The sequence below is a fragment of the Equus caballus genome, chromosome 9 (assembly GCF_041296265.1).
Source record: "Equus caballus isolate H_3958 breed thoroughbred chromosome 9, TB-T2T, whole genome shotgun sequence".
Lineage (NCBI taxonomy): Eukaryota > Metazoa > Chordata > Mammalia > Perissodactyla > Equidae > Equus > Equus caballus.
The window spans coordinates 97,445,775-97,472,013 of record NC_091692.1 but is presented as its reverse complement, the minus strand read 5'-3'; the positions used below and the strand labels follow the sequence as shown (position 1 = coordinate 97,472,013).

The 26,239-nt window shown below is 58.6% G+C and overlaps 2 protein-coding genes across 6 annotated transcripts in view; both read left to right on the top strand.

Moving 5' to 3' along the window:
- Positions 1–12,797, top strand: part of ZC3H3 (zinc finger CCCH-type containing 3) — a 98,340-nt gene extending 85,543 nt beyond the window's left edge. For 3 of the 5 annotated variants that reach the window (XM_014728164.3, XM_070222489.1, XM_070222491.1), the window contains exons 10-12: positions 9,170–9,354; positions 10,052–10,440; positions 12,262–12,797. In XM_014728164.3, coding sequence (XP_014583650.2) covers positions 9,170–9,354; positions 10,052–10,440; positions 12,262–12,293 — 606 coding nt within the window. In that variant the 3' untranslated portion in view covers positions 12,294–12,797. The remainder of the gene's footprint in view (positions 1–9,169; positions 9,355–10,051; positions 10,441–12,261) is intronic. The other 2 variants (XM_023649085.2, XM_070222490.1) reach the window with 1 other exon arrangement.
- Positions 12,798–20,862: 8,065 nt separating this feature from the next.
- Positions 20,863–23,423, top strand: MAFA (MAF bZIP transcription factor A). Its single transcript, XM_023649117.2, has one exon. It carries the CDS (start codon positions 21,236–21,238, stop codon positions 22,286–22,288), a length of 1,053 nt encoding a protein of 350 aa, XP_023504885.1. The 5' UTR covers positions 20,863–21,235; the 3' UTR covers positions 22,289–23,423.
- The last annotated feature ends 2,816 nt before the right edge of the window (positions 23,424–26,239 follow it).

Here is a 26,239-nt window from a genome sequence, read left to right as displayed (position 1 = left end):
TACTTTATATGTGGGACGCCTGCCACAGCATGGCTTGCCAAGCGGTGCCATGTCCGCGCCCGGGATCCAAACCGGCGAACCCAGGCCCCCAGTGGAACATGCGAACCTAACCGCTGCACCACCAGGCTGGCCCTGAGGATGTTCCTTTTTATTCCTAGTTTTTTGGGTGTTTTCATCACGAAGAGGTGTTGAATCTTGTCAAATCTTTTTGCATCAATTGAGATGATCATGTGGTCTTTTTCCCCCTTCATTCTATTAGACAGTCAGTCAATCATATTTGACCACATTGAATTACAATTACGTTGATTGATTTTTGGATGTTGAACCATCCTTCCCTTCTGAGAATAAATCCCACTTGGTCATGATGTGTAATTCTTTTAATATGCTGCTGAATTCAGTTTCCTAGTATCTTAAGGATTTTTACATCTGTATTCATAAGGAATATTGATCTGTACCTTCCTTTTCTTGTAGTATCTTTATCTGGTTTTGGTATAAGGGTAAGGCTAGTTTCATAGATTGTTTTGGCTATTCAGAGTTAGAGAGTATTCCTGCCTCTTCAGTTTTTTGGAAGGGTTTGAGAAGAATAGGTGTTAATTCTTCTTTTCATGTTTAGTAGAATTCACCACTGAAGCCATTTGGTTTTGGGCTTTTCTTTCTTGGGAGGTTTTTGATTATTGATTCAATCTTCTTACTATATATGAATCTAATCAGATTTTCTATTTCTTCTTGAGTCAGTTTTGGTAGATTGTGTATTTCTAGGAATTGGTTTATTTCAGGTAAATTGTTAAATGTATGTATGTAGAATTGTTTGAAGTATTCCCTAATTATCCTTCTGATGTCTGTAGGGTCTTTAGTGACTCCTGTTTCATTCCTGATATTGAAAATTTGTGACTTTTCTCTTTTTATTTGTCTGTTTTGGTAGAGGTTTGTCATTATTGATCTTTTCAAAGAGTCAGCTCTTTGTTTTGTTGATTTTTCTCTTATTGTTTTTCTCTTCAATTTTATTAATTTCTGCTCTATGATATATCGTTATTCCTTGATCCATGGGCTGCAGAAAGGATGTTGTGTTCGCAAGCCTGAAAACAACATTAGTCTCGTTGTACCTCTCCATCAGAGCTCTTGTGGGACCAGGTGCATTGTCAGTGAGCGGTAATATCTTGAAAGGAATCTTTTTTTCTGATAGTAGGTGTCAACGATGGGCTCAAAAGATCCAGTAAACCATGTTGTAAACAGATGTGCTGTCATCCAGGCTTTGCTGTTCCATTTATAGAGCACAGGCAGAGTAGATTTAACATAATTCCTAAGGGCCCTAGGATATCTGGAATGGTAAATGAGCAGTGGCTTAAACTTAAAGTCACCAGCTGCATTAGCCTCTGACAAGAGAGTCAGCCTGCCCTTTGAAGCTTTGAAGCCAGGCGTTGACTTCTCCTCTCTGGCTGTGAAAGTCCTAGATGGCATCTTCTTCCAGAATAAGGCTGTGTTGTCTACACTGAAAATCTGTTGTTCGGTGCAGCCCCCTTCACCAGCAATCTCAGCTGGATCTTCTGGGTAACTTGCTGCAGCTTCTACACCAGCTCCTGCCGCTTCACTTCACTTTCATGTTATGGAGACGCTTCTTTCCTTAAACCTCACGAACCAACCTCTGCTGCTTCAGACTTTTCTTCTGCAGCTTCCTCCCCTCTCTCAGGCTTCGCACAATTGAAGAGTTAGGGCTTTGCTCTGGACTGGGCTTTGGCTTCAGGAAATGTTGTGGCTGCTTTGACCTTCTATCCAGACCACTCAGACTTTCTCCACATCAGCAATGAGGCTGTTTTGCTTTTTTGTCATTCGTGTGTTCACTTTTAATCTCCTTCAAGAAGTTCTCCTTTGCATTCACAACTTGGCTAACTGTTTGGTGCAAGAGGCCTAGCTTTCTGCCTATCCTGGCTTTCAACATGCCTTCCTCAGTAAGCTTAACCATTTTTAGCTTTTGATTTACAGTGAGAGACGTGAGACTCTTCCTTTCACCTGGACACCTAGAGGCCATGGTAGGGTTATTAAGTGGCCTATTTCAATGTTGCTGTGTCTCAGGGAATAAGGAGGCATGAGGAGAGGGAGAAAGATGGGGAATGGCTTGTCAGTGGGGCCGGCCCTGTGACGTAATGATTAAGTTCGGTGCACTCTGCTTTGGCTGTCCGGGTTCGCAGGTTCAGATCCCAGGCAAGGACCTACTCCACTCATTAGCCATGTTGTGGAGGCGTCTCACATACGAAATAGAGGAAGACTGGCACAGATGTTAGCTCAGGGCGAATCGTCCTCAGAAACAAACATAGACACACAACATTTATTGATTAAATTCACCGTCTTACATGGGTGCAGTTTGTGGCACCCCAAAATAATTACAATAGTAACATCAAAGATCATTGATCACAGATCACCGTAACAAATATAATAATGAAGGGGCCAGCCAGGTGGTGTAGTGGTTAGGTTTGTGCTCTCCACTTTGGCAGCCCAGGGTTTGCAGGTTCGGATCCTGGGTGTGGACGTAGCACTGCTCGTCAAGCCACACTGTGGCAGCATCCCACATAAAATAGAGGAAGATTGGCAACAGATGTTAGCTCAGGGCCAGTCTTCCTCACACACACACAAAAACAACAACAAATATAATAATGAAAAAGTTTGAAATATGACGAGAATTATCAAAATGTGACACAGATACATGAAGTGAGCAAATGCTCTTGGAAAAATGGCACCAGCATTTTTGTTTGACACAGGGTTACCACAAACCTTCAATTTGTAAAAAATTCAATATCTGAGAAGCACAATAAAGTAAGGTCTCCGTTTACTTATATAATCTCTGGATGACTCGTAACACCTGAGAAGATGTAAATGCTGTAAGAACAGTTGTTCCGCTGTATTGTGTAGGGAATAATGACGAGAAAGAAGTCTGCACGTGTTCGATACAAACCATCGTAGGCCTTTCGAGCAGGGGGGCATTTGAATCCTCAGATACAGAACCTGGGTACAGAGGGCCGACTGTGACATTCTCTCTTGTATCTGGAGCTTTTAACCTTTTCTATCTGTATTTAATTTGCGTTTCCTCTCTTTTCCCTGGGTTGTCTTCCCAGAGGCTTGCCCATCTAATTGTCCTTTCCGAAAGACAGATCCAGCCCTCGGGTCAGATTCTGTTGCTGCAGGCTCTGGGTCCTGTTCTCCAGTGACCTCTGATGCCCTCAGAACGAATCCAGCCCAGCCAGCACCTTGAGTTGGAGGGGGTCCCTGGTCCCCCCCACCCACCTCACCGCCTCCTGTGTGGGCTCGTTCATGACTCAGGGCCCAGCATAGAGTGCTGTTCATTTATTATGTTTAAAAACTTGTTATTTTGTAATAATTGTAGATTTACAGAGAAGTTGCAAAGATAGTGCAGAATTCCTATATACCCTTCACTCAGTCTCCCTACTGTTAGTATCTTACGTGACCATAACTAGCCATCTGTCAAAACTAAAAAGTTAACATTGGTATGTTACTACCAACTTAACTCCAGGCTTTATTTGGATTTTACCGTTTTCCGCTAATTTCTGTTTTCCGTTCCAGGATATGACATTGCATTTGGTTACCAGTTTTGGAATCGATGAGGCAGGCCTTGGCCTAGGGTAGGCCTGGCGAATAGAGGGAAGTAGATGCATTCGAGAGGCCTGCAGAGGGGAGGAGAGGGGAGAGTCTGGGATGCCCTCCAACTGGAGAAGGGAGAGGCTTTGGTTTTGGAGGATGAGAAGGAAGCTGGTGAATCACTGAGGACAGGGCACGCTGATGGGCCACCCCAGTGGAGGTGTTGCTGGCAGTAGAGATCAGACCTAGCACCCAGGAGGGAGGAGTGCCAAGGGAGACTGCCTGTGCAGGAGGCCGAGGGCAGAGATGAGTTGGCAGGACCCTTGTGGAATGGGAAGGCCCGTGGCCCCTGGGCTGCACGAGCATTGGAGGCTACTGGGGACAAGCCAGATGGAAGATTCCACCGTGTTCGTAGCCAAGGAGAGGCCCACCAGAGTCCCTGCACTCCCCAGCTCTGCCACGGTTACCACTTGGCCCTGTCCTGGCAGATCACCTATCCTGGGGCAGGGAGGCAGTGGGGAAGGGCCCTAGAATGCAAGTGGGGACCCCAGGAGGTCCAGTGGCTGTGGAAGCGAGCACGGGTGGGCAGTGCAGTTGGTCCAGGTCCCTCGTGGCCTTGCCTTTGCGGAATGTGCTTCGTGGAGGGCAGGCTAGCATGTTGGGGAACAGTTTGTGCCGCAGGCTCTGCCAACCCGCCGTGGGGACCAGGGCTTTAGAGCTTGTAGCAAGGCATGGGCCACAAGCGTGGAGCGTATGACGGTCCTCTGATAGGAAACTCGACGATATCCAGGCAGCTTGTGCCTGTCACACTCATGGACCAGCTTCCTTGCCAGTACTTGGTAATGTTCAACCTCTTTTTTTTTTTTGACCATTTGAAGGATTAAAAGTTACTTCACTATATTTTTAAGTTTGCCTTTCTCTGATTTAAATGAAGCCAAACCCCCTCCCTATGTTTAAGCCCTTTGTGCCTTCTCTTAGGAGAAATACCTGAGATTGTGTTGGTTTTTTAAGTGAGGGTGGGGACATTTTTACATTGGGTTGGTTTTGTCTTACTGACTCACAGGAAATTAATAAAATATAAATATGAACGTAAAAAATATACAAATATAAAATACTGTAGATATTAATCTTTTGTCAGTCAGATAAGTGGCAAATACCTTCCTTCCGTTTGTGGTTTACTTTTTCACTTCTTTGCGATACATTTTGAAAAACAAAAGTTCTTAATTTTGGTGGAGGTCATCTCCTCAGTCTTCCTGTACGGTGTGTGCTTTCCGTGTCCTGTGGAGGACTCCTCCCCTGCTGCCAGTCAGGCCTCGTGTCTCACTCACCCTGTGGGCTCCCGCCTTTAGTCAGCTGCGAGTGATCTGCGTCCTTATATGGGGAAGCCTGTTCTCCCTGGACCTGTAGGCAGCTCCTCGAGAGCCGGCTTTTCGTAGACAAGGGTCTGTCTCTGGGCTCTCTGTTCTGTTCATTGCTCGGCTTGTCCCTGAGCCAATCCCATCCTCTCAGGATTATTTAAGCTTTACAGGAATTCATAATAATACAGCAAATTCCTTCACCGTGTTGTTCTTCACAGCCGTGTTAGCTATTCTTGTCCTTTATTCTTCCAGAAATGTATTTTAAATTCAATGTAAATTTTTTGAGAAGTTGGAATTTTGGTTGAGCTTGTCCTGAGTCCATGCTCAGTTTGCTGACACTTGGCACCTGTCTCTGCAGCGAGCCTTGCTGCCCAAGAACGAGCTGTCTGTCCCGAAGCAGGCAGGCCTCTCCTGTGGTGTCTTTTACTAAAGTTCTTACTTTTCTTGTTAGATTTACTCCTACCACTTTTTTTGTTATTATAAACATATTTTTAAATTTTATTTTTCTCACTGTTCATTGGTATATAGATATAATTTTTTTTATTGCTTTTGTTTCCAGCAACCTTGCTAAACTATATTATAATTGTTATAATTTACCTGGGGATTCTCTTGGGTTTTCCTACATAGACAATCACATCTTTTGCAAATAATAACCATTTTCTTCTTCCTTTGAGTTCAGTTCCGTTTTCTTTCTTTTGCTTGCCTTCCCACCCTGGCTGTGACCCCAGGACAGTGTTGACTGTGATGGTAGTGGGCTTACAGCCTTTCCCCTCGATGAGTGATGCCTTCTGGAAGGTTCTTTGGGGAAAGGCTTTATATTAAACTAAGGAAGTTCTTTTCGATCACTGATTTGCACAACTTTGAATTGCGCTGTTTTTTTAAACGCTTCTTTCGTGTCTATTGAGGTGGTCATGTGATTCCTCTCTTTCAGTCTGTTAATGTGCTAATTTCTGTTGCATGATTTTCTGATGTTAAGCTAACCTTGCATTCCTCAGGTAAACTCAACTTGATCCTGATATACTAGTGTTTTTATACGTTGTAGGACTCAGTTGTTTATAATTTGTGTAGGACTTTTGAATCTTGGTTCATGAGTGAAATTGGCCTAACTGTTTTTTGTCATCTGGTACTGGTCAGGTTTGGGTTTCAAGATTGCTCTGGCCGCATCAGCCGAGTTGGGAAGTGTTCTCTGCTTCCCTCTTCTGTGGACCAGTTTGTGTGAGGCTGGAGTGACGCGTCTCTTGCATATTTGGTGGAACCACCAGCAGAACCCTGGGCTGGAGTTTGCTGTCTTTAACGACTGATTCAAATTCCTTTATGCTCACGGGAATATTCATTCAGCTTTCAGTTTTCTTCTTGTCAGTTTTTCTAGGATTTGTTGATCTCGCCTGTGTTTTCAGATTCATTGGCATAAAGTTGGTTCATTGCACCATCTTGACGCCCTTTTGCTTTCTGCAGAGTGATAGCCATGGCACTTTCATCTTTTCTAATGTCGTTTCTGTGTTCCTTTTCTCTTTATTTCCTCATGAATCTTACTGGAAACATTCATTAATATTTTCAAAAAACCAGCTTTTGACTCCCTTGGTTTTTGTTGCATTTTTGTTATTTTATTAATTTGTATTCTTCTCTTTATTTCCTTCCACCTGCTTTCTTTGGGTCATTCCGCTGTTGCCCTGAGGCGGTCGATCCTGTTTGCTGAAGGCCCACAGGGCTTGGGGCCTCCCCGAGTCCTGCGGCAGCTCGTCTGTCACGTGGGACAGGGCGTTTTCGTGTTATCATTTACTTCTAAAATATTGTCTCGTTTCCATTGTTCCTCCTTTGGCCCATGACTTATTTAGTTGTGCCTTTCTTAATCTCCAGACCTCTGGGGGTTGGAGTGGGTTGGTTGGTTTTGCTCTTTCCTCAGTGAGTGTGGTCTAGATGGGGAGCTCGGGCCTTTGGAATCTGGGGGTTGCTTTGTGTCCAGCGTGTTTCCCAGTAGATTTTCTTCTGTCGTTTTACTTTCTTGATAGCTCTTGGGTGATTTGAGAAAGTTCTTTACATTCAACGCTAGGTTTTCGGTTGTTCTCCGGAAGAGGGTTAGTTCAGACCAGGACTGTCCACTAGGAAGGTCAGCCAGCTGGGAACCACATGTGGGATTTAAAAGTTTCTAGTTAAAAAAAACAACAAAACAGGTGAAATGAACTTTATTTACCCATTGTCTCACAAATTTCAACATGTGATCAGGGAGGAAACACAAATGCCTTCTCTCACATTCTTCCTTTTCTGCTGAGTCTGGCCTCCTCCTGCATGTCGTGCCCAGAGCAGCTGTGTAGCTCATGGCCACCGCCAGGGTGGCGCCGGCCCTGGCACCCTCTGATCGCCTCTCCACGTGCAGCCCGGCATCCAGAGCTGGCTGTTGGAGGGTCTGCTGGCAGTGGGTCTTCTCTTATCTGGTGCAGGGCCCTCTCCCCCCGAGGTCCTTCCCATCCCCTCTACCTGCCCAAACTGCCCTTGTTCCCCAGAAGACCCCGCCTGCCCAGTCCCTGTAGCCAGCGCCGGCTGCCAACCCCGCCATGGCGCCTCAGCGTCCCTGTAGGGCTCCCCACTAGGGTGGGGCCACCGGGTTTCAGGACCCTGTGTCGCCAGCCGGGCGCAGTGGAGAGGGGCTTCGACTCCATGTGGAAGGAGTGAGTGAGCCGCTGTGGCCTGAGCCTGCCTTCTGCCGGGGGCAGGGGGTCCAGCCTACTGCAGGTATGAGCTGGCGTGAGGCACAGTGGGTGTGCAGCGGCCCTGCCACCTTCCCAGCCAGCCTACCAGCTGCAGTCTGCTCCCATCTGCATGCCAGACCCCAAGCACCAGTGTGAAGGGTTTCTAGTCTCTTGGTGGCAGCCAGAGGCCAGGTGTGAGGACAAGAATGGGACCAGTGTCCAGATTCTTCTCACAGAATGGGTGGCATGCTCCATGAGGTCCTCAGCCAGGCTCTTTTTCCTGGGTTCTGGGGGCAGGGCCAAGATCCAGGACTCAGAGGACAGATTCCAGAGAGGGAGGTTATGGGGCTTGGGAGGAAGTGGCTTGGCGGCCGTTGCTGCGTACCGTCGTGTGTTGAGTAACGGCAGGGACGCAGTCTGAGAAACGTGTTGCTAGGTGGTTTCGTTGTTGTGCGAACATGATGGAGTGACTTACGTAAACCTAGATGGTACAGCCTACTACACACCTAGGCTGGATGGCACTAAACTTATGGGGCCACCATCGTATCTGCCCTCCGTTGTTGACCGAGACGTCACCATGTGGCACGCGGCTGTATTCGCTGCATCAGAGCACACCCCGGACTGCGAGCACGCAGCCACTCTGGCACTGGGGCTGCCTGTAAACTGGACTCTGGGTGAGCTTGGCAGCTGCTCTGTTTGCTGTGGTTCTTGTCTGAGTCTGGGTCTCTCCAGCGCATCCCCAGCTGCCTGTCACCTGGCCCAACATGAAGGGCAGTCAGGGTGCCCCAGGCTCACTACTCTCTGCCTTCTCCTCCGGGTCATGCCCACTAAGCCAGCTGCAGGGGGCGTGGGGAAAAGAGGACAGCCCTCCCCTGGAACGGCCTCATGCAAGAGGTGGGCACACAGCAGGGCCTCCCACCTCAGGGAGGGCAGCGGGAGAAGGGCAGGCCATGGGCAGAGGCTTCACAGTTCCCTGTGGCCCAGCGGGTGCCCAGCGGGTGCACATTGCCTGGAGCACCTGCCGGATGCCCCCCACTGCCTACCCACCCCCCCGAGGGTATAATTAGCCACCATGACAGGTGCAGTGGATCGAGTGTGTGGCCAGCCTCGACCCCTGCTGCCTGGCCTTGGCCGACCTGCCACACCCCTGGGCTTGAAACCTGAACCCCGCCCTCTGAGGTCCCCCGCCCTGGAGCTCCACCCCCATCTCCCACCAGAATGGGTGAGCTGTGCTCCGGAGAAGGGCTTAGCACCCTGGGAATCCCCACACCAGCTTGGCAGAACCCCCAGCCAACCCAGTCCTTGCCCTCAGTCCAGGCTCAGGCCTGAGTTGGGCGGTGCCCTCGCCCCCTGGAGTGCTCAGGGGGCATCTTTTGGAATGGGTGGGGGTACAGGCCCAGTGCACCTGGCCTCAGGGCCTCTGCCCTCCAACAGGAAGCCTCTGGCCCTGAGCCCACGTGGGTGGAGCAGGCAGGGCCGCCACACACAACACAGGGGCCTCCACCACTCGCCCCGCTCTGCCCCTTCTCCTTCCAGTGCAAGAGGAAGCACACACTGCTGTGCCCAGACTTCTCCCGCAGGGGTGTCTGCCCCCGGGGGGCCCAGTGCCAGCTGCTCCACCGCGACCAGAAGCGCCTCAGCCGGCAGACTGCTACACCCATGGCCCCAGAGCCCAGCAGCACAGCCCCCAGGAGCAGGGTGTCCAGCGGCCACGGGCCCAGGTGACGGGGACAGCGGGCACTGCATGTGTAAGCTCTGGGGGTGGACAGGAAGCAGCCCCTCCCTGCTCTGGGGGACATTCAGGACCTCTTGGGGGAACCGCTATACCCCGACCCAGCTCTTTGGGTTTCAGACCCAAAAAGAAACCTCAGTCCAAAGTTGAGAATGAAGTGACCTCCAGAGGTGCCCCACTGCGGTTCCCCAGGGTGGACAGAGTCGAGGGTGTCCCTGGCCCAGACCAGCCTGAGTGGGGCTACCCAGCCTCCACCACAGGGAGGGAGTGGGACCTTCTCTGCCACCCACTCCCACCCCCAGCAGACCGCGGGATCCTGGGTGATGCTCATGGCTGGGCCCATGTGCCCACCTGGCCTGTGAGTGTAGGAGCCTCATGGATGAGGAGGACAGGCTCCGGAAGGTGAGGACAGTGTCAGTGTGAGCTGGAGCTTGCTGGCTGGGCCGACCCCAGCTGCCTCAGGCCACAGGTCCCATCATGTCACAAGCCTGACCTTGGGGCCACCAGCCGGCCTTGGGCCTGGATGGTGATGTGCAGTGGCTGCTGGGAGAGGAATGGGTGAGGAGGGGCCAGGAGCCCTGCCACTGGGACAGGCGCCACACAGGTGGTCGGCCACCGCCCCCCGGGCCCCTGCCCTGCCAAGCAGTCACCTCCCCTCACACTTCTGTTCCCCTCCTTTCCCACAGGAAGTCCTCGGCCACCCAGCGCCCCACCAGACAGATGCCCAGCTCCCCCACCTCCATGGCTGCTGGCTCAGCCTCCCCCCCCTCCTCCCCCCGGGTGTTAGCTGCGGCCTCAGCCTCTCCCTTGTCATCAAAGGCCCCCTCCTCCTCCCCCTCCTCCTCCTCTTCCTCCCCTTCTTCCCCCTCCCCCACTCCCCCCTGCCTCTCGTCCCCCTCCCTGTCCTTGGACCAAGAGGAGCTGTCTCTCCAGGAAGAGGCTGCCTCTGCGGTGACAGTGACAGGCTCCGGCAGCCTCTCCAAGCTGCCTTCCTTCATCTCCCTGCAGTCCTCGCCGAGCCCAGGAGGCCAGCCCAGGGCCCGGACTTCCAGGAGCCCCCCAACCAAGGACTCAGGTAGGCAGCCTGGCCCCCAGAGCCCAGCCCAGCATGGCCAGGGACTCTTTCTCAGTGCCCACCTTAGTCCCACCGAGTCAGAATCTCCAGGTGGGGCCTGGATGGTTCCGGAGGGCCCAGTGTGGGCTGGGCGCTGCTGCGCTGTGTCCCGGGCTGGCGAGTGTGCACCTGCTGGCCACAGGGGCAGGGCCCACTGAGGTGTGAGAGCAGCAGCGGTCGCCTGCACAGACCACCCCAGCCGAGGGCTGATTTAATTAGGAAGCACCCATTTCTGTTAATTTGTTCTGGAAGATCACCGCACGCTCCTGGGGAGAACAGATGTTCCCTCTCCCCCGATGAACATTTGGGGCTCGGTAAATGGCTCCACTCAGCCTTGTTTAGGAGAGAAAAGAGGATTTTATGGCTGCAAACGACCCTTTCTGTAAACATTTTACAGCTCTCCGTGCGTCTGAGTGACGATAAACCCCACGTAGCTCGGCGGGCTGCAAATTTGCGACCATACGGCTATCATTTTATTGTCATATTTCACGGTCGTAACGTTAATGGAAGATGCTTGCTGCAGCCTTCTCGAACAGCTCCGCTGAGCACACTCAAACGCCCACGCGGAGGGGCCGGCCCGCGCCGCCCATTCATAGCCCCCGCTGCAGGGGCACGGAGCTGCGGCCAGGCCCTCCCACCCCTTGGCCAGGGCACTGGCCCCTCTATCTAGGTGGGCCTCTCGGCTCACTGGTGGGGAGGGAGCAGATGGGGGCCCTGAAGAAGCCGCCTCTTTTTTTTTGTAAGCTCAGGAAGCCGTTAGCCAACTCCAGAAGCAGAGGAGGCAGGTGGCGGGGCAAGGCTCAGGAGAGGCTGCAGAGACCTCCCCTGGCCTGGGGGCCCCCGTCAGCCTTCCTTTCCTGCCCGGCCTCGCTCTGCCTGGCCAGGGCCGGGAGTTAGAGGGGCAGGTGGAGGTGGGCCTGGGGTGGGCCTGGGATGGCCCCAGGGCCTAGCTGCACCTGCCTAAGCAGCCACCCAGGAGGGACCAAGGCCTCGGGCAGAGGCCTGTGAAGTCTGCAGGCCTGGAGCCCCGGCTGGCTGGGCCTGACTTCCCGCCTGTAGTTTGGCTGAGCAGGTGACTGAGGTCCTCAGCCCTGAAGAGGGGCGCCTGGAGGAGAGGCAGGCTTGCGGGAGACCTATGGACAGTGCTGTGCCTGTGGGCAGCCACATGGAGGCATCTGTGGTCGACGGGGACCTGGCAGCAGATGTCCCGGAGCAGTCAGAGCAGGGAGAGGTGTGGTACCCAGTGAGCTCAGGACACATGGGTTGGGAGCCCCCTTGGACGGGACTCTCATCCACAGGCCGGTGCTCTGCAGTGGGAAGCCCTTCCAGACCACCTGCTCTGGGCCCTCTCACCCTGCACAGGGGCCTCAGTCACCCCCCAACAGCCAACTGCTCGCATACACCCTAGCTTTTCACGTGGAAGGTGCCGTGTGGCCGCCATGTGTGCGTCTGGCAGCCTTGTTGCAGGTGTGAGCGTGCTGGTGCTGCATGCAGGTGGCGTGCACCTGGTATTTATAGCTCCCAGCTGGCAGGCCGCTGCTGCCCCTCTCTGCACCACGGGCCAGGTCCGTGCCCTGCTGTGCAGCTGGATCCCAGGGCAGGTGGGCAGAGGGGCTGGAAGATGGCGGCCTCTCCACACCCGCTCCTCCCTATTTCTAGCAGCCCCACTGTGCAGGCCTGGGCTGATGGAGTGCCCCGATCCTGACCCAGAAGCTAGGCGGTGGGGGGGTTTCTCTTGGCTGGGGGGCTCCTGGTGCCTGACCTTTGTCCCTGTTGGAACAGGGAAACCTCTGCACATCAAACCCCGTCTGTGAGGGCCCAGGGGGCCAGCTCGCGCCTACCTCAGCCCCTCGTCCCTGGAGAGGAAGGAGGCTCCGCCCACCACCACCCCAGAGGAGGGACCGCCCGCCACCAAGCCCCCACTGGGGGCCACAGGGCCACCACCCTGCCCGCCTGGCTCTCAGCCTTCCATGACCAGAGTGTGCCCAGGGCCCTGCCTTCTTCCTCGGGCTGGGCCCCTGCTCAGTCAGACCCTCCACATCACCCACCTCCCCACCTCTGGGTCCTCAGCCTCGCTCCCAGGACGCACCCCCAACCCTCTGCCCCAGGCCCGTCCCTGCTGTGAGTATGGCAGCAGCCTTGTGGCGTGGCCCCCAGCCTCCCCCAGGGCTCATGCCCAGGCCCGTCCCTGCTGTGAGTATGGCAGCAGCCTTGTGGCGTGGCCCCAGCCTCCCCCAGGACTCGTGCCCAGGGAGGAAGCAGCCGGCCGGGCCTCCCTGGCCGTGTTCTGTGTTCAGCAATAAAGGTTCTATCCTGTGTCTGCTTGGCTGTCTTCACTGCCGCCACACCACCATCCAGCCCTGCTGGGCGCCACCTCAGGTGGACACATGCTGTCCATGGGCCCCAGAGCCTCCCCCACAGGTGCTCCCCTGGGATGACCTGCAGGTCTGAGATTGGGGAGTGCCCCCAGGAAGGTGAGGGGCCGGCCACAGACCCCTGGGAACTACAGAGCCCCCTCCAGTGGCCCCTGCTTTGTCCTCCCACCTGCCTGCCTGGCCCTGGGCCTGAATGGCTGGGCCGGGTAAAGGCACAGCCCCCAACCACCTCTGGGCAGGAATGTCAGCCCACATCCCTGCCTCCTTGAGAGGCTCAGAGGGTGGGGCAGCCTCTCCCCCATGGCCAAGCCTGGTGATCTGTGGAGGGGAGAGGCCTAGGAGGGGCCCTGGGGGATGTTGGACATGATTGGCTCGGGCCAGGGTTCCCCAAGCTGAGGTTCTCTCCAGAGCCCCTCTCCCAGGGCTCTCAGAAGAGTGGCTGGGCCAGGGCAGGGGACAGAGGGCAGCCTGGGCAGCCTGAGGGAAGAGGCTCACATGCCTGTGCTGGAGGTGAGAGCTGTTCAGGGTGTTTACCCCTTGCCTCCAGAGAAGAGCATGGCCAACAGTCTCCTCCTGGGGTGGCCACCCCGCGTCTCCATCTCTGTCAGTCAGCCACAGCCCCAGTATCACCACATAACAAACCGCCGCGTGCTCTCTGAGCCTCACTTCCTGGCCTGCAGCTCTGCGCCTCAGCCCGGAGGTAGCTCTCCTGCACAACTGCTCGTCCTCCACCTGCTGCTTCTGGGCCCAGGTTGAAGGGGCAGCACTGGCAGGCACAGGCCGAAGCACGTGAGGCCACCCATGTGGGTACCACTTAGGCCTCTGCCCACACCACAGCCACGAGGGTCCCATTGACAACGCAGGCCCCGTGGCGCAGCCGACGCTCAGGCAGGGTGGACGCTCTGCCCCACGAGGCCACGGTCAGGCTCCTGTGGGGTCCTCTTCTCCACCAGTCCATGTGTGTGAGGTGGGGTGTTCCTGCACCAGCCCAAAAGAGAGGAGAACTACGGCTGCTTCACAGCGAGGGGCTTGCCCAGTGTCCGTGATGGCAGACGCCCAGTCAAGCGGAGCAGTCATGTCGTGGTGATCATCGCTGGTGCCACTGCCAACGTCCCTGAGGCCCAACGTGTGTGCCCAGGGCTCCTGCTGCAGCTGGGTTGGCAGGGTGCTGGATTGTGGAGTAGAACCTGACTGGAAAGAAAGGGCCCACGCCATCCATGAACTCAGCAGGCCCCCACCGTGGGCCTGGCCCTAGGACTGCTCTAGCCAAGCACACCCAGGGCCAGTGTTTCCAGGCCACGCGTCCTCGACCAGGCACCCCTTGGGATCCCTCTGTGTCAGCCTCAGCCCGGGCCCTCGGAGGGGCAGTGGGAGCTGTGGATCCCGGGCTGAGGGCTAGCAAAAGGAACACCACAGAGCTGGGGGCTGCGACCTGCAACAGCGGGGCTTCCCTGGGGCTGAAGCCGAGGCCAAGTCACACGAGGGTGGAGCAGGCCCCAGGGTTCCCTCTTGGCATCCACCACGAGCTCCCTGAGAAGGGGGACCCTTTAATGATGGGAGAGGCCAGGGGATAGATTCTCCCTCACCTTCCAGACAGGACAGGTGGACAGAGAGACGGTTGTTGGTCCAGCCCAATCCAAGCTTCGGCTGGCTCAGCGCCTCACCTCCTCCCTGCCTCCCTATCCTTCCTCCACAGTAAACAGGGGACACACCCTTGCACCCCAGGCTGCGAGGTAGGTACTGGCTGGACACGAGGTGGGCAGGTGTGTCCATGGTGGGCAGGCTCCCCACTGCCCAGTAGGCAGCTGGCCCACTGCATGCTGCATGCCCATGGGCCCAGGAGCTCCGCTGCTCACCAGGGCCTGCCCCTCCCAGCCCCACACTCACTGGGAGCCGCCCTGCCCCTCCTCCAGCACGACCAGGGCTTTCCAAGTGCTCACAGAGCCGCATGGCCCACCCAGGCCCTGCAATGCCCCGTGGGCAGAGGAGTGTGACAGTGGCTCGGATCCAGGCCCCACTGCCCCACAATACAGCCCCCCATGTGGAAACAGCCAGTCTGACTGCCATGGGCCAGCATGGAAGGCTCAGTAACGGCTGGGCGCTCCAGGAAGCAGGAGATGCCCAGGCCAGTGGCTGCCCTGTGAGCCTGGGCCCGGGGCCCCCACCACTCCCTGTGACCCATTTGGGGACCTTGTCAGCCTTGGGCATTACCTGGTCACAGTTCCTGCTCCTGGGCAGGAGAAGGGGGCAGTTCCTCTGTGCTGAGCATGCCCAGTGGTCACTCTGGGCTCCTTGTACCAAGGGGCAGCCAACGAAAACCCTTGGGGATGAAGATGTAGTTCGCCCCCAACATCAGCCTGCACCAACCCACATGAAGTGAGGTGCTGGCCAAGGATGACATAGGTTCCAGGCAGGGCCTCCCTGGAGCCTCTTTCTTGCGTAGGCCTTTGCCAAGAGCTCAGCTCCCTGACCCAGGGAAGGGCCGCCCCCTCTCCTGGATCCCACCAACCTTGGCCGGGGCCAGTACTCTCTCATGCACTGCCCTGGTGCCGCAGGTCATGCAGGTTCTTAGACCGTCCCACAAGGACCCACGAGGATGGGGAGAGACCTGAAGTCATATAACTGGCAGAGTGCGTGGGCACAGACCCTGCAGGAGGGAGGAGTGGGCCTTCACTGACCCTCCAGGTTGGTGCCCTTCCCCAAGGAGGCAACGCCTCCTGCTCCCCACCTGCTCACGCGGCTGTGTACGCCCCCTAGAATGGCTCCTGGCATGCTTGGCTCCTTGGCTCCTCATTTTAAGTGCAAATGAGCCCCCTAAGTGGAGAGAGTCACTGTCCAGGAAGAAATCCCCGGCGGGAGGGAGTGAGGCAGAGAAGAGGCCTTCAGCTGGGCCCTGCCTGGTGCTGAGCAGCACAGGGCAGGAGTGGGGGTGTTTGTGGCACATTTGACCTTTGACCTGGAGAGTGAGGGGCCTGCCATCTGAGGGACAAGAATTTTTGCAGCTTCCCATCGTAGCATCCATGCAGGCTGGCCGGCCGGGTGACCACTTGCCCCAGCTCAGTAGCTGCATCTCAGGAACAAAAATGACCCAACCAGACCCATCCAGTGCTGTGCTGCACTCTTCCCGCGGGGCATAGCTCTATATGAGGGAGCGTTAACAGCAAGGATCCGGAAACCCATGTGCTGTATGGGGAACAGGACAGACACCAGGAAGGTCCCCTTGGTGTGGCGGAATCGCTGAGAGCTGGGCGCCTGTCCGTGGGTGGTCCTGTGGTCCCGCAGAGGTGGCCATGGGGCCCTCATGGTGGGTACCCCACCTCAGCGTGGCCATTCTGAGCACCTGATCCGTCCGCACATCAGCCAGGCCCCCTCGACCTGACCTACCCCGGTGGTTCTGAGGGCTCCTCCCGCTCCCTGCCGACCTTTCACCTTCCCAGATGCTGCACTGGGGACAGGCCATAATCTTGTCCAGTGCTCAGCCCTTGTGTGGCCACTCACCAGGAGGGTGGACAGGACCTGGGACCTGTTTTCAGTCATAGAACCTGGCATGATTCCATCACCTTGCAGGATAATAAGATAAGATACATAAGATAATAATGTAACGTAAGTCGGCTAGTCTTGCCGGTCAACATGCTCCAGAGGCTCTCCTCGCTGGCCTGATGCCATCAGCGGCCCTGTGGGGGCGGCCATGGGGGGAGCCAGAAAGAAGCTGGGGCCTCGGCTCCTCAGACTCAAGGAAATGGTCCTGCCACTAACCTGAGGGAGCTTGGAGGCGTCTTACCTCAGAGGGACCTCCAGATGAGACCCCAACACCCCAAGACCCTGAGCAGAGGCCCCACCCAAGCCCTGCGGGACTCCTGGCTACAGACACTAGGTGAAGATAAACGTGTGTTTTTAAGTTGCTAGACTTGTGGTAATTTGTTATGTAGCAATAGGAAACTGATACACTGATATAATTTACTTTTTTATGTTATGGTTTGTTTTCTGCCCTCTGACCCCTACTTTGACAGACTACAACAATGTAGCATTCCAAAGATGCTGCAACAGTGTAGCATTCTTCCCCTACATGACCTACAGAGGTAACCTCCGCGACTTCCCCTTGGACGTGGGCAGACCACTGCTGCACATGCACCAACAGAGCACCACGGGATGCACAAAAATGCCAGGTGCATCTTCCTGGCTCTCTTGGACACTGGCGCTAGGAACCAGCCACCATGCTTGGAGGAAGCCCAATTAGCACATGTGAGTGACCGTGTAGAGATGCTGCATGGAGCTGGTCCAGCCAACGGCCGACATCATCTTCCAGGCATGGGCCTAAAGACGCTGCCCATGGCACCAGCCATCAGCTGTGCAGTCGCTCGAACCTTCAAATCCTCCCAGCTGTCGAGGTCAGAGACAAGCCGTCCTACCACACCCAGGACCAACCTGTCGGCCACAGCGCCCACAAATTTAATGAAATGCTGCATCATGCCATCAGGGTTTGGCATGCTTGTTTTCAACCAGGGATCCCTGGGCCACCTCCCTGATGGAAGGTGTCCCCGGGGCAGGGCAACCTGGCACACAGTGGTGCTCAATAAAGATTTGTGGGGTATATTTCATGACAAGCCATGTGGGTGGTCCCTGTGGAATTCTGTGGGTTCAGAGCACTGACTGTTTGATGGGTGAAAGGCCCCAGGAGGGCATGCTGGTGCTAGACGGGGAGAAAAAGAGTCTTTTCCAGGGCAGCATGGAATTGGTGTGCTCTCCTCCCAGCTACGAAATGGACTGTTTCGGGAGCCGAGAGGACAGCGTGGCTCTGGAGGGCCCCCGTGGCCAAGGGCACACAGCATGCCTGTCTGCTTTTTCTGTGGTCCTTCTACTGGCCAATCCCTGCAGATGGGAGGGTGGACCCGGGCCCTCACGCCCTCTGCTCCCCAGACGCAGCTGTGATGCCTCCTCGGACTCCCCCAGCCAGTGCGTGGCCAACGGGAGTTTCTGAGGAGAAAAGAGTGAGCCTGAAGCCAGCTCCCTGAGCCGGGGAAGGCTGGCACCTTCCCTGGGCTGGGAGAGCCCGTCGCGCCCGCTCTTCAGGGCGCCAGCAGAGGCCGCTGGATGGCTGGGCCTGGCCAGGGAGCCGTCCAAAGCCTGCGTGCTGGGACTCCAGGCCCCTCCCCACCTGCACGGCTGTGACTCGCAAGCCAGAAGAGGGCTCAGCAGAGACCACCTGGAGGCCAGGGAGCAGACAGAGAGGCCGACAAGAGCTGGGGGGTCCTGGACCTCCCCAGGGGGTGGCCAAGAGCTAAGAGCAGGCCTGCTGGCCCAAGAACTTCTAGAAAGCCAGTCCAACCCCGACACCAAGTCTCGACCCAGGGAGCTTGCCCGGTGCCTAAGCCCATCAGGGACGTGGGTGCCGTGCTCAACCACAGGCAGCCTTCTCTTTCCCAGGTTGCTCTGGCAGTGGGGGCCTTGAGCCCTGAAAGTCCCTGAGTCTCTCCCCCAGTTCTGAATGCAGTCACTGGTCACCACTGGCAGCAGGCCATGTACTGTCTGTCCCTCTGCCCCAGTGGAGTGAAAGAATGAATGAGATGAATGAATACTATGTTGGAGGGTGAATGAATCTGTGTGTGTGATCGAATGGAGGGGTGGCTGGCTGTGGGCCAGGTGGAGCCCAGCCTCCTTGAACATTGCATTTTGGGGCTGGATGTGGGGGGAACTGTCCCCTGGCTTGGTGGTAACTGAGCGCATACCTGGAGGAGGTTCAGGATGGACAGGTAAGGGCTGACCTGCAAGGCTGCCCGGGCCTCAGCTGTCTTCTTGCACCTCTCAGGACAAGAAAAGGCACTGCAGAGGGACTGGGGGTGCCAGTGCCCAGACATGGCTGTGGGTTGGTGCCCCATGGCCTAAGGCCAGGGGCTATGACAAGGGCCCATGTTGGACCCTGGCTACCACGGGCACCAGCATGAGGTTGGGCTCCTCCTCCACCCCAGCACCCTCCTGGGCTTGGTGCCAAGCCCCTGCTTGGTCCAAGGGCCTGGCTGGAGCCACAGAGCGAGGGGCAGAGGCCAGGCAGCCAGGTGGGGCACAGCAGCTCAATGCAAGTGCTCTCTCCCCCTCGGACAGGCAGATGCGCCACCAGCTCTCACGGAGCTGCACGAGTCCTCTGAGCTGTGGGCCTCCCTCTGCACCCTGGGAGCTCTAAAGGGAGCCCCAAGCCCGGAAACACATCCAGCAACCCATGTGGCCTGGAGCGCAAACACCTGGCCGAGGGCCTTGGTTCTGCCTCCTGCTCAGCCATCTCAGCCGGAGGATGGGTCCTCACGCTTTGCCTGGCCTGGCATTACAGGGGAGGGGCCTGGCCTTACAGGGGAGGGGCCTGGCCTTACAGGGGAGGCCCAGCCCAGCCCCACCCCGAAGAATGTGCACGCCAGGGAGAAGGGGCGAGGGGCACCTGCCTAGCACATTGGGGCCAGGCCACCCCTATGACATCTTAGGAAGTGGGATTTCACTGCCAGGTGTATGTCATTTTTATTATAAAATAATAAACATTCATGACAGGAACAAGGTAAAAGCCCTTAGATAGTTGCCCCCAACACATGGCTAGGTTGCCCCTGGTGACTTCCTGTCCATGTCCTTCCAGACTTTTCTTCCTATGCATAGTAGGGTACATTTAAGATTGAATTCTTTAATTGTAAAAGTCGTATGACAGTATAGAGAATTTTGTAGGGGGGAGCCACTCTGGGTCATGCCGCGGCAAGGTGGGGCCCCTCCATCTCCATTGACCCTGGAGGGGCGGTGTCAGGGATCTCTGCCCTGCTCCAGGCACACCGGCAGCTCCTTTTCCTCCTCACCGAGCCCTGGGCGACGAGCCGTGCCACTGCTCCGTGAGGCCAGAGCGCCCGCGCATTCTCCTCGCGCTGGAGGCTTTCCACCTCCGCCCCCCCGAGCATGCGGAGCGCCCCGAATCCCCGCCAGGAGGCCAGACCGAGCATGGCGCCCCGAATCCCCGCCAGGAGGCCAGATCTGGGCTGGTGGGCAGCTGGGATCCGGGATTGCCACCCTGGTGCTGGGCCTGGCAGCCCTCTGGCCGGAGGCAGCCCTGCGCCCCTCCCACCCCGGGGTCTCTCCGACCCCGCACCCCGTGCCCCCCAGCCCCGAACCCCACCGGTCCCCGGAGCCCCCCTCCGCCGGCGCGTGCCGTCCCCGTCCCCACCTGCGCGGCGCGCCCCTGGAGCCGGGCGTCCGCGGTGGATCCCGCCGCACGGAGGTGCCAGCAACTTTGTTGACTAAATTCTTGAACCCGCCCGAACAGCGGGGCTAAAAATAACCGGCGCTCCCCGTGCAGCGCCCGGCCGGGCCGCGCAGTGTCACCCGTTTCGGGCGGCCGGAAGGTCCCGGCGCCGCCACGCTAGCGGGGCGGGACGAGGCCTCCCCGCGGGCAGGGAAGAGCGGGAAGAGCCGGGGAAGGAGCTGCGGGGTCAGGGCCTGCGACGTGGAGGGGTCCAAGGCACCCAGGTGCCCCCTCTGTTCCCCGAGACTCTCCGGCCGCCCCGTCGCGGACACGAGGTCCCGGAGGCCACAGGCTGGGGCCCACGCTCCGAGCCCCTTCTGCCTCCCGCGTCCCGCGCGCCCGCCGCGCCCCTCTCTCCCCACGCCCCTCCCCACGCGCGCTCCGAGCCTCCCGCGCCCTCCGCGCCCCCAGAGTCCCCTCCGTCCCGCGCGACCTCCGCGCCTGGGGTCCCGCCAGCCCCCCGCGCGCCCCGCGCCCTCTGCCCGTGCAGTCCCCGGCAGCGGCCACCAGAGGGCCCTGCCCCCTCCTTTCGCGGGCGGCCGGTCACCACCCCTTCCCACAGCTGTTCCCTGCAGGAGATTGACAGCTGGGCTCTGGGTTGCCATGGGGATAGGCAAATAAGAGCGGCGGGTCTGGGGCTCCGATTGGCCCGAGGGCGCACGCCCCTCCCGGGGAGGCGGGCCCGAGCGCCCGGCTCTATAAAGGGGAACGCGCGGCGCGGCGCTCGGCGGTGGAGGCGGGGCCGGCCCGACGCGGGCTGAGCGCCGGGAGCCCGAGCAGCCCGAGGCGGCGGTCGCACCGCCACCCGCCCGGCCACCCGCGGGGCCGCCGGCGCGGGGACAGGGAGGAGCGAAGCCCTGCACCCGCTAGGGAGCGGCCCGGGGCCCCCCGAGAGGCCCGACCGGCGGCGTCCCCAGCGGCGTCTCCAGCGGCCGCCCCTGAGTTGACTACGCGAAACTTTTCCCCGCGCGTCGCGGCCCGGAACCGGCGCCCCCCGCGGCCGCGCACGCCGGGACCCGCCCCCCCGGGGAGTGAAGGGGGGGGAGAGGCCCACGCCCCCCCCCCCCCGCCTCGGGTCGGGGCTCAGTCCTGCGCGGCGGCGGGGCCCCGGGCGATGGCCGCAGAGCTGGCGATGGGCGCCGAGCTGCCCAGCAGCCCGCTGGCCATAGAGTACGTCAACGACTTCGACCTGATGAAGTTCGAGGTGAAGAAGGAGCCGCCCGAGGCCGAGCGCTTCTGCCACCGCCTGCCGCCCGGCTCGCTGTCCTCGACGCCGCTCAGCACGCCCTGCTCCTCCGTGCCCTCCTCGCCCAGCTTCTGCGCGCCCAGCCCGGGCACCGGCGGCGGCGCGGGGGGCGGCGGCGGCGCGGCGCAGGCCGGGGGCGCCCCGGGGCCGGCGAGCGGGGTCCCCGGCGCCGTCGGGGGCGCCTCGGGGAAGCCGGCGCTGGAGGATCTATACTGGATGAGCGGCTACCAGCACCACCTGAACCCGGAGGCGCTCAACCTGACGCCCGAGGACGCGGTGGAGGCGCTCATCGGCAGCGGCCACCACGCCGGGCACCACGGCGCGCACCACCCGGCGGCCGCCGCGGCCTACGAGGCCTTCCGGGGCCAGAGCTTCGCGGGTGGCGGTGGCGCGGACGACATGGGCGCCGGCCACCACCACGGCGCGCACCACGCCCCTCCCCACCACCATGCCGCCCACCACCATCACCACCACCACCACGGCGGCGCGGGCCACGGCGGCGGCGGCGCAGGCCACCACGTGCGCCTGGAGGAGCGCTTCTCCGACGACCAGCTGGTGTCCATGTCGGTGCGGGAGCTGAACCGGCAGCTCCGCGGCTTCAGTAAGGAGGAGGTCATCCGGCTGAAGCAGAAGCGGCGCACGCTCAAGAACCGCGGCTACGCGCAGTCCTGCCGCTTCAAGCGGGTGCAGCAGCGGCACATTCTGGAGAGCGAGAAGTGCCAGCTCCAGAGCCAGGTGGAGCAGCTGAAGCTGGAGGTGGGGCGCCTGGCCAAGGAGCGGGACCTGTACAAGGAGAAATACGAGAAGCTGGCGGGCCGGGGTGGCCCCGGGGGCGCGGGCGGGGCCGGCTTTCCGCGGGAGTCCTCGCCGCCGCAGGTCGGCCCCGGCGGGGCCAAGGGCGCGCCCGACTTCTTCCTGTGAGCGCCGGACCGAGCCCGCGCCGCCGCCCGGAGGAGGCTCGGACCCGCGGCCCAGGACGCGGCCGTAGGCCGGGCCGGCCCTGCGCGCCCAGCTGCCCAGTCTGCCGGCGCCGGACTGGAGCCCCTTCCCGCGGCGCGGCCTCCGCGCTCAGCCCCGAGCGCGTCCCGCCGCTGCCGCGACTACCCTGCGCGGGGCGCGGCGCCTTCCAGGAGGGCGGGCCGGGCCGACCTTGCCCGCAGCTCCGCTTGTACAGACGTCGGACGCGGTTCTCACTCCGACGCGCCCCGCCCTCCTGGGTTTTCTTTCTTTCTGCCTCCCTTCCTTGCCCGTTTTTACTCCTCCTTTTAAAAGCGGTCTTATTTTCGAAGTATTTATATTTATTTTGCTCGTTGACTAGATAACCCCGGAGGAAGCTCCCTCCTTCCTGGCCGGGGTCGCCCTCAGACGTCGCGTGTCCCAGCATGTGTCGCTAGCTCGGAGGGGCCCGACCCCTGCCCGCCCTCCTGCCCGCCTGCCCCCCACCCTGCCACCGGCGTCCCCTAGAAATGGAAGCCCAGGAACATTACCTATGCCGAGTGCAGTCCTGCTGCCCTACTGTGCTCGCGGGGGGGGGAGGGGGGTGGGCCGGCCGGGACTCCCGCGCTGCTATTTCTCTATGCACCAGATCGTATTTATGACTCCCGAGGAAATATATCTTATTTTAACCTTCAAGGAAAGTGAAAGAAACAAAAAGTAATGCACAGTATTTCTAGCAGAAAAATTCTTTTTGAGAGGAGGTTTTGTCCTGAACCTCCTGGCATGGGGGCGGGTGAAGAAAGTGTTTTTATTTTAATTTAAATTGTGTTTCGTTTTGTTTGTGCAATCTTTTTTTTTAAAGCCTGAGTGCTTTTTGGACTAGCCGGGAGAATGAACGGGAGGTCGGTGCTCGGCCCCTGCGAACCGCCAGGCCCCGCGCTCCAGCCCGGCCTGCGCTCTGGCCGCGGGCTCCCGCTAAGCGCTCTGAGCCAGAGACCGCCAGCTTGTTGAAAGTTTTGTTGTGTTGTTGGGTTTTGTTGGGTTCTTTTTTTCATTTGCTACGAAACTGAGGAAAGAAAAAAAAGACAAACAAAATAAATTCATTTAGATCCAAAAGTCACTGGAACCTGGCTGGTTTTTCTGTGGCTTTCGTTTTTACCATATTTCTCCCTGAATAGAAAGAAAAGGAGGTCCCTAAACTGGGCCCTGCCTGGGCGGACTGGGAGAAGTGACCAGAGTTGTAGATGAGGCTGCTGTCAGGTGGCCTGACCCGGCAGGCACCAGCCCTGCCGCCTCCGGGGGGGCTGCTCCTTGAGTGAGCACGGCATGGGGTGGCCCCAGGCTCCCACCTAGGCAGGAAGGGGTGCGCAGGGCACGAGGCTGTCCTTGGTAGTGATCCCACGTGCAGCGTCGTTGCAACCTGGCGGCAAACACTGTTCCCAGTTCTTCTGAGCCCGTGGTCTCCCACCTGAAGGGGGACCTCTGTCTCTGGGCTGCGGGGCACTGAGGAGGGGCGGAACCTCTGGAAATCTTGCCCGAAAGGCCCCCCGGTGGTTGCAGGACTTAGTCGATTGTTACTTCCCTTCACTACAGGCTGGTGTCAGGCAAAGGTCGGTGGTTTGCACATTTGTAGACAAGAGCTCCACCGACCCCGCCAGGGCTCCCCGCGGCTCTTCTCAGGTGGAGAGGGCTGTGCAGCTTCTCTGTCTGGGGACAGCAGAGGCTCCAGCTGGGATAGCTGCATTTCCCCATGACCGAGTACCCTGAGTTTGTTTTATTGTCTCAATCGGGGAGACCGCAGGAAAGAAGCATGCTGCCCACTCCTCTTTGCTTTAGAGTAAAACTTACAGCTGGAAGGTTGTGTCTCCATGGGGGTTTGTGCAAAACTCCCCAGCCCCAGGCCTGAGACCTCCAGCGCCCAGGAGGGGAGAGAGCTGCGGGGCGTCCCCATGGGCCAATGCAGGTGCAGAGAGGAGTAGAAACGTGGCGATGGAGGATGATTAAAGAGACTAATTTGTGGGGCTTCAGTGTGACAAGGGGGATCCCGGCCCAGCAGGTCCCGGCCAATCTCAGGACGGGGCCCCTGCCGCTCAGACCGGAGGATCACCACCGGCCTGACATCCCTTCACAAAGCCTGGGTGCATGCATGGGTGGGTCGCTGGCTTGTTTTTGACAAGGATGCCTTAGTTTTCACTGTGGCCACCTGGGGGGCAGCTCTGGAGCCTTCCTCCTGCCAAGAAAGCAGGACTGAAGGCCCGGCGGCCTGCCTCAGAGGCTGTCTTTGGGGGCGGGGGGCGGGCAGGGAGCTGCGTTCACCCCCTCCCTCTGGCACCCCAGGCCCCTCAAAGCCCAGCACTCGGGGGCCTGGACCAGTTGCCGGGGCCCAGGAGGGGGCTCCGGAAGAGGGGCCACCCCGCCATCCCGCCATCCTGGATCTGCCGAAGCTGCAGCCGTTGGGTTTCTTTGCAGCAAGGGGTTGATTTCGCAGTCCTCTTCTATTTTCTCTCTCTTTCCTTCCTCCCCGGCCCCCAACCCTCTTTCATCCGCTTCCCCCAGGATGAAACAGAGCAGATAAATGAACATGGAGAACATGGAAGTTATTGGGGGAGGCAAGAGGAGTGCTAATTTTGGGGTTTAGAGTCAGATCTTTTCCAAAAGGCATTTGGGGGACCCTGCAGGAAAAGAGCCGATTTGCAGAAGCACCTCTGGCCCCTGAGTTGTCCCCGTGTCCACAGGCTCCTCGCTGGCAGCCAGGCTCTACCGGCCCCTCCTCTGGCGGGGCTGCCTCCACCGCAGGTGCAGGGACCTGAGCCTCCACTCCCCCCACAGGGCAGAGCCTCACCCCACCAGGTCTCGCTGGGGAGGGACTGCTGCAGCCAGGCTGGGGCTGGGGACCCGGGGTGAGGGCAGGGGAGGGAGGTTCCTGGGTGGGAGGGACTGGGTGAGAATTGGGGGCCTTAGAACCCACCTCACTGGGCTGGGGCCACGAGGGCAGGGGCCTTGGGACCGTGGATGGATGGGTGCTTGGGTGCATCTGTGTCTGCCTGTGTGTGTGTGCGGGGTGGGTGTGAGTGTGGATGTGCACCCTGTCCCTGGAGGTGTGAGGGGGCGGTGAGCGCTGATGCTGGGCTCGGAGCCCATGGACCACAGGGTGGAGAGGGAGCTGCCGGGGCAGCTGAGGGCCCTGGGCCTGGGGCAGGGGTGGCTTCAGTGTCTAGGCTGCAGGACTAGCTTCTGCTCAGCACCCAGGTCCCTAAGCCCTGCGCTCGCCCTGGGAGGGGCAGCTGACCACCCCCCTCGGGGGCTGTGGTGTCACTCTTGCCTCCGTCACTCAGCAGGGGCTATCCCCCAGTGCCTCAGGTCCTGTCAGCTCCCACCATCCATCCACTGCCCTCCCGAGGAAGGAACATCTTGCTGATGGAACCTGCACAACTGGCCTTGGGGCCACGACCACCCTGGCCCTCCCCTGCACCTGCCCCACCTCCCCCGCCCCCGGAGAGGGTTCATTCATTCATTTCTTTGTTAATTCATCAGAGTCCCTTCTCTGTGCCGGGCCCACAGCAGGGACCAAAATGACAGCCCTGGTCTGAGCTCCAGAGGTAGATAGACACTAAACCCACCCAGTAAGTTGGTCAGATGGCTGAGTGCCTGCCTGCCAGCCAGGAGGAAAAGAGGAGGTGGGGGTTCAGGTTTGCATGTCACAGGGGCAGTCTGGGATGTCACAGCAGATTCAAGGAAGCCTAGAGGGTGGCGTGAGGACCTTGTATTGCGGGGGGGCCCAGGAGCTGCCCCTCCTGGCAGCAGTCTCCCCCTAGAGCCGAGGGAGAGGCCTCAGGGGGCCACACGTGCAGACCCGTAATGGGTGGGCCTGAGGGAGGACAGGGCCGCACCCACACACTTGACAGGGACACAATCATCACGTACACACTCGACATG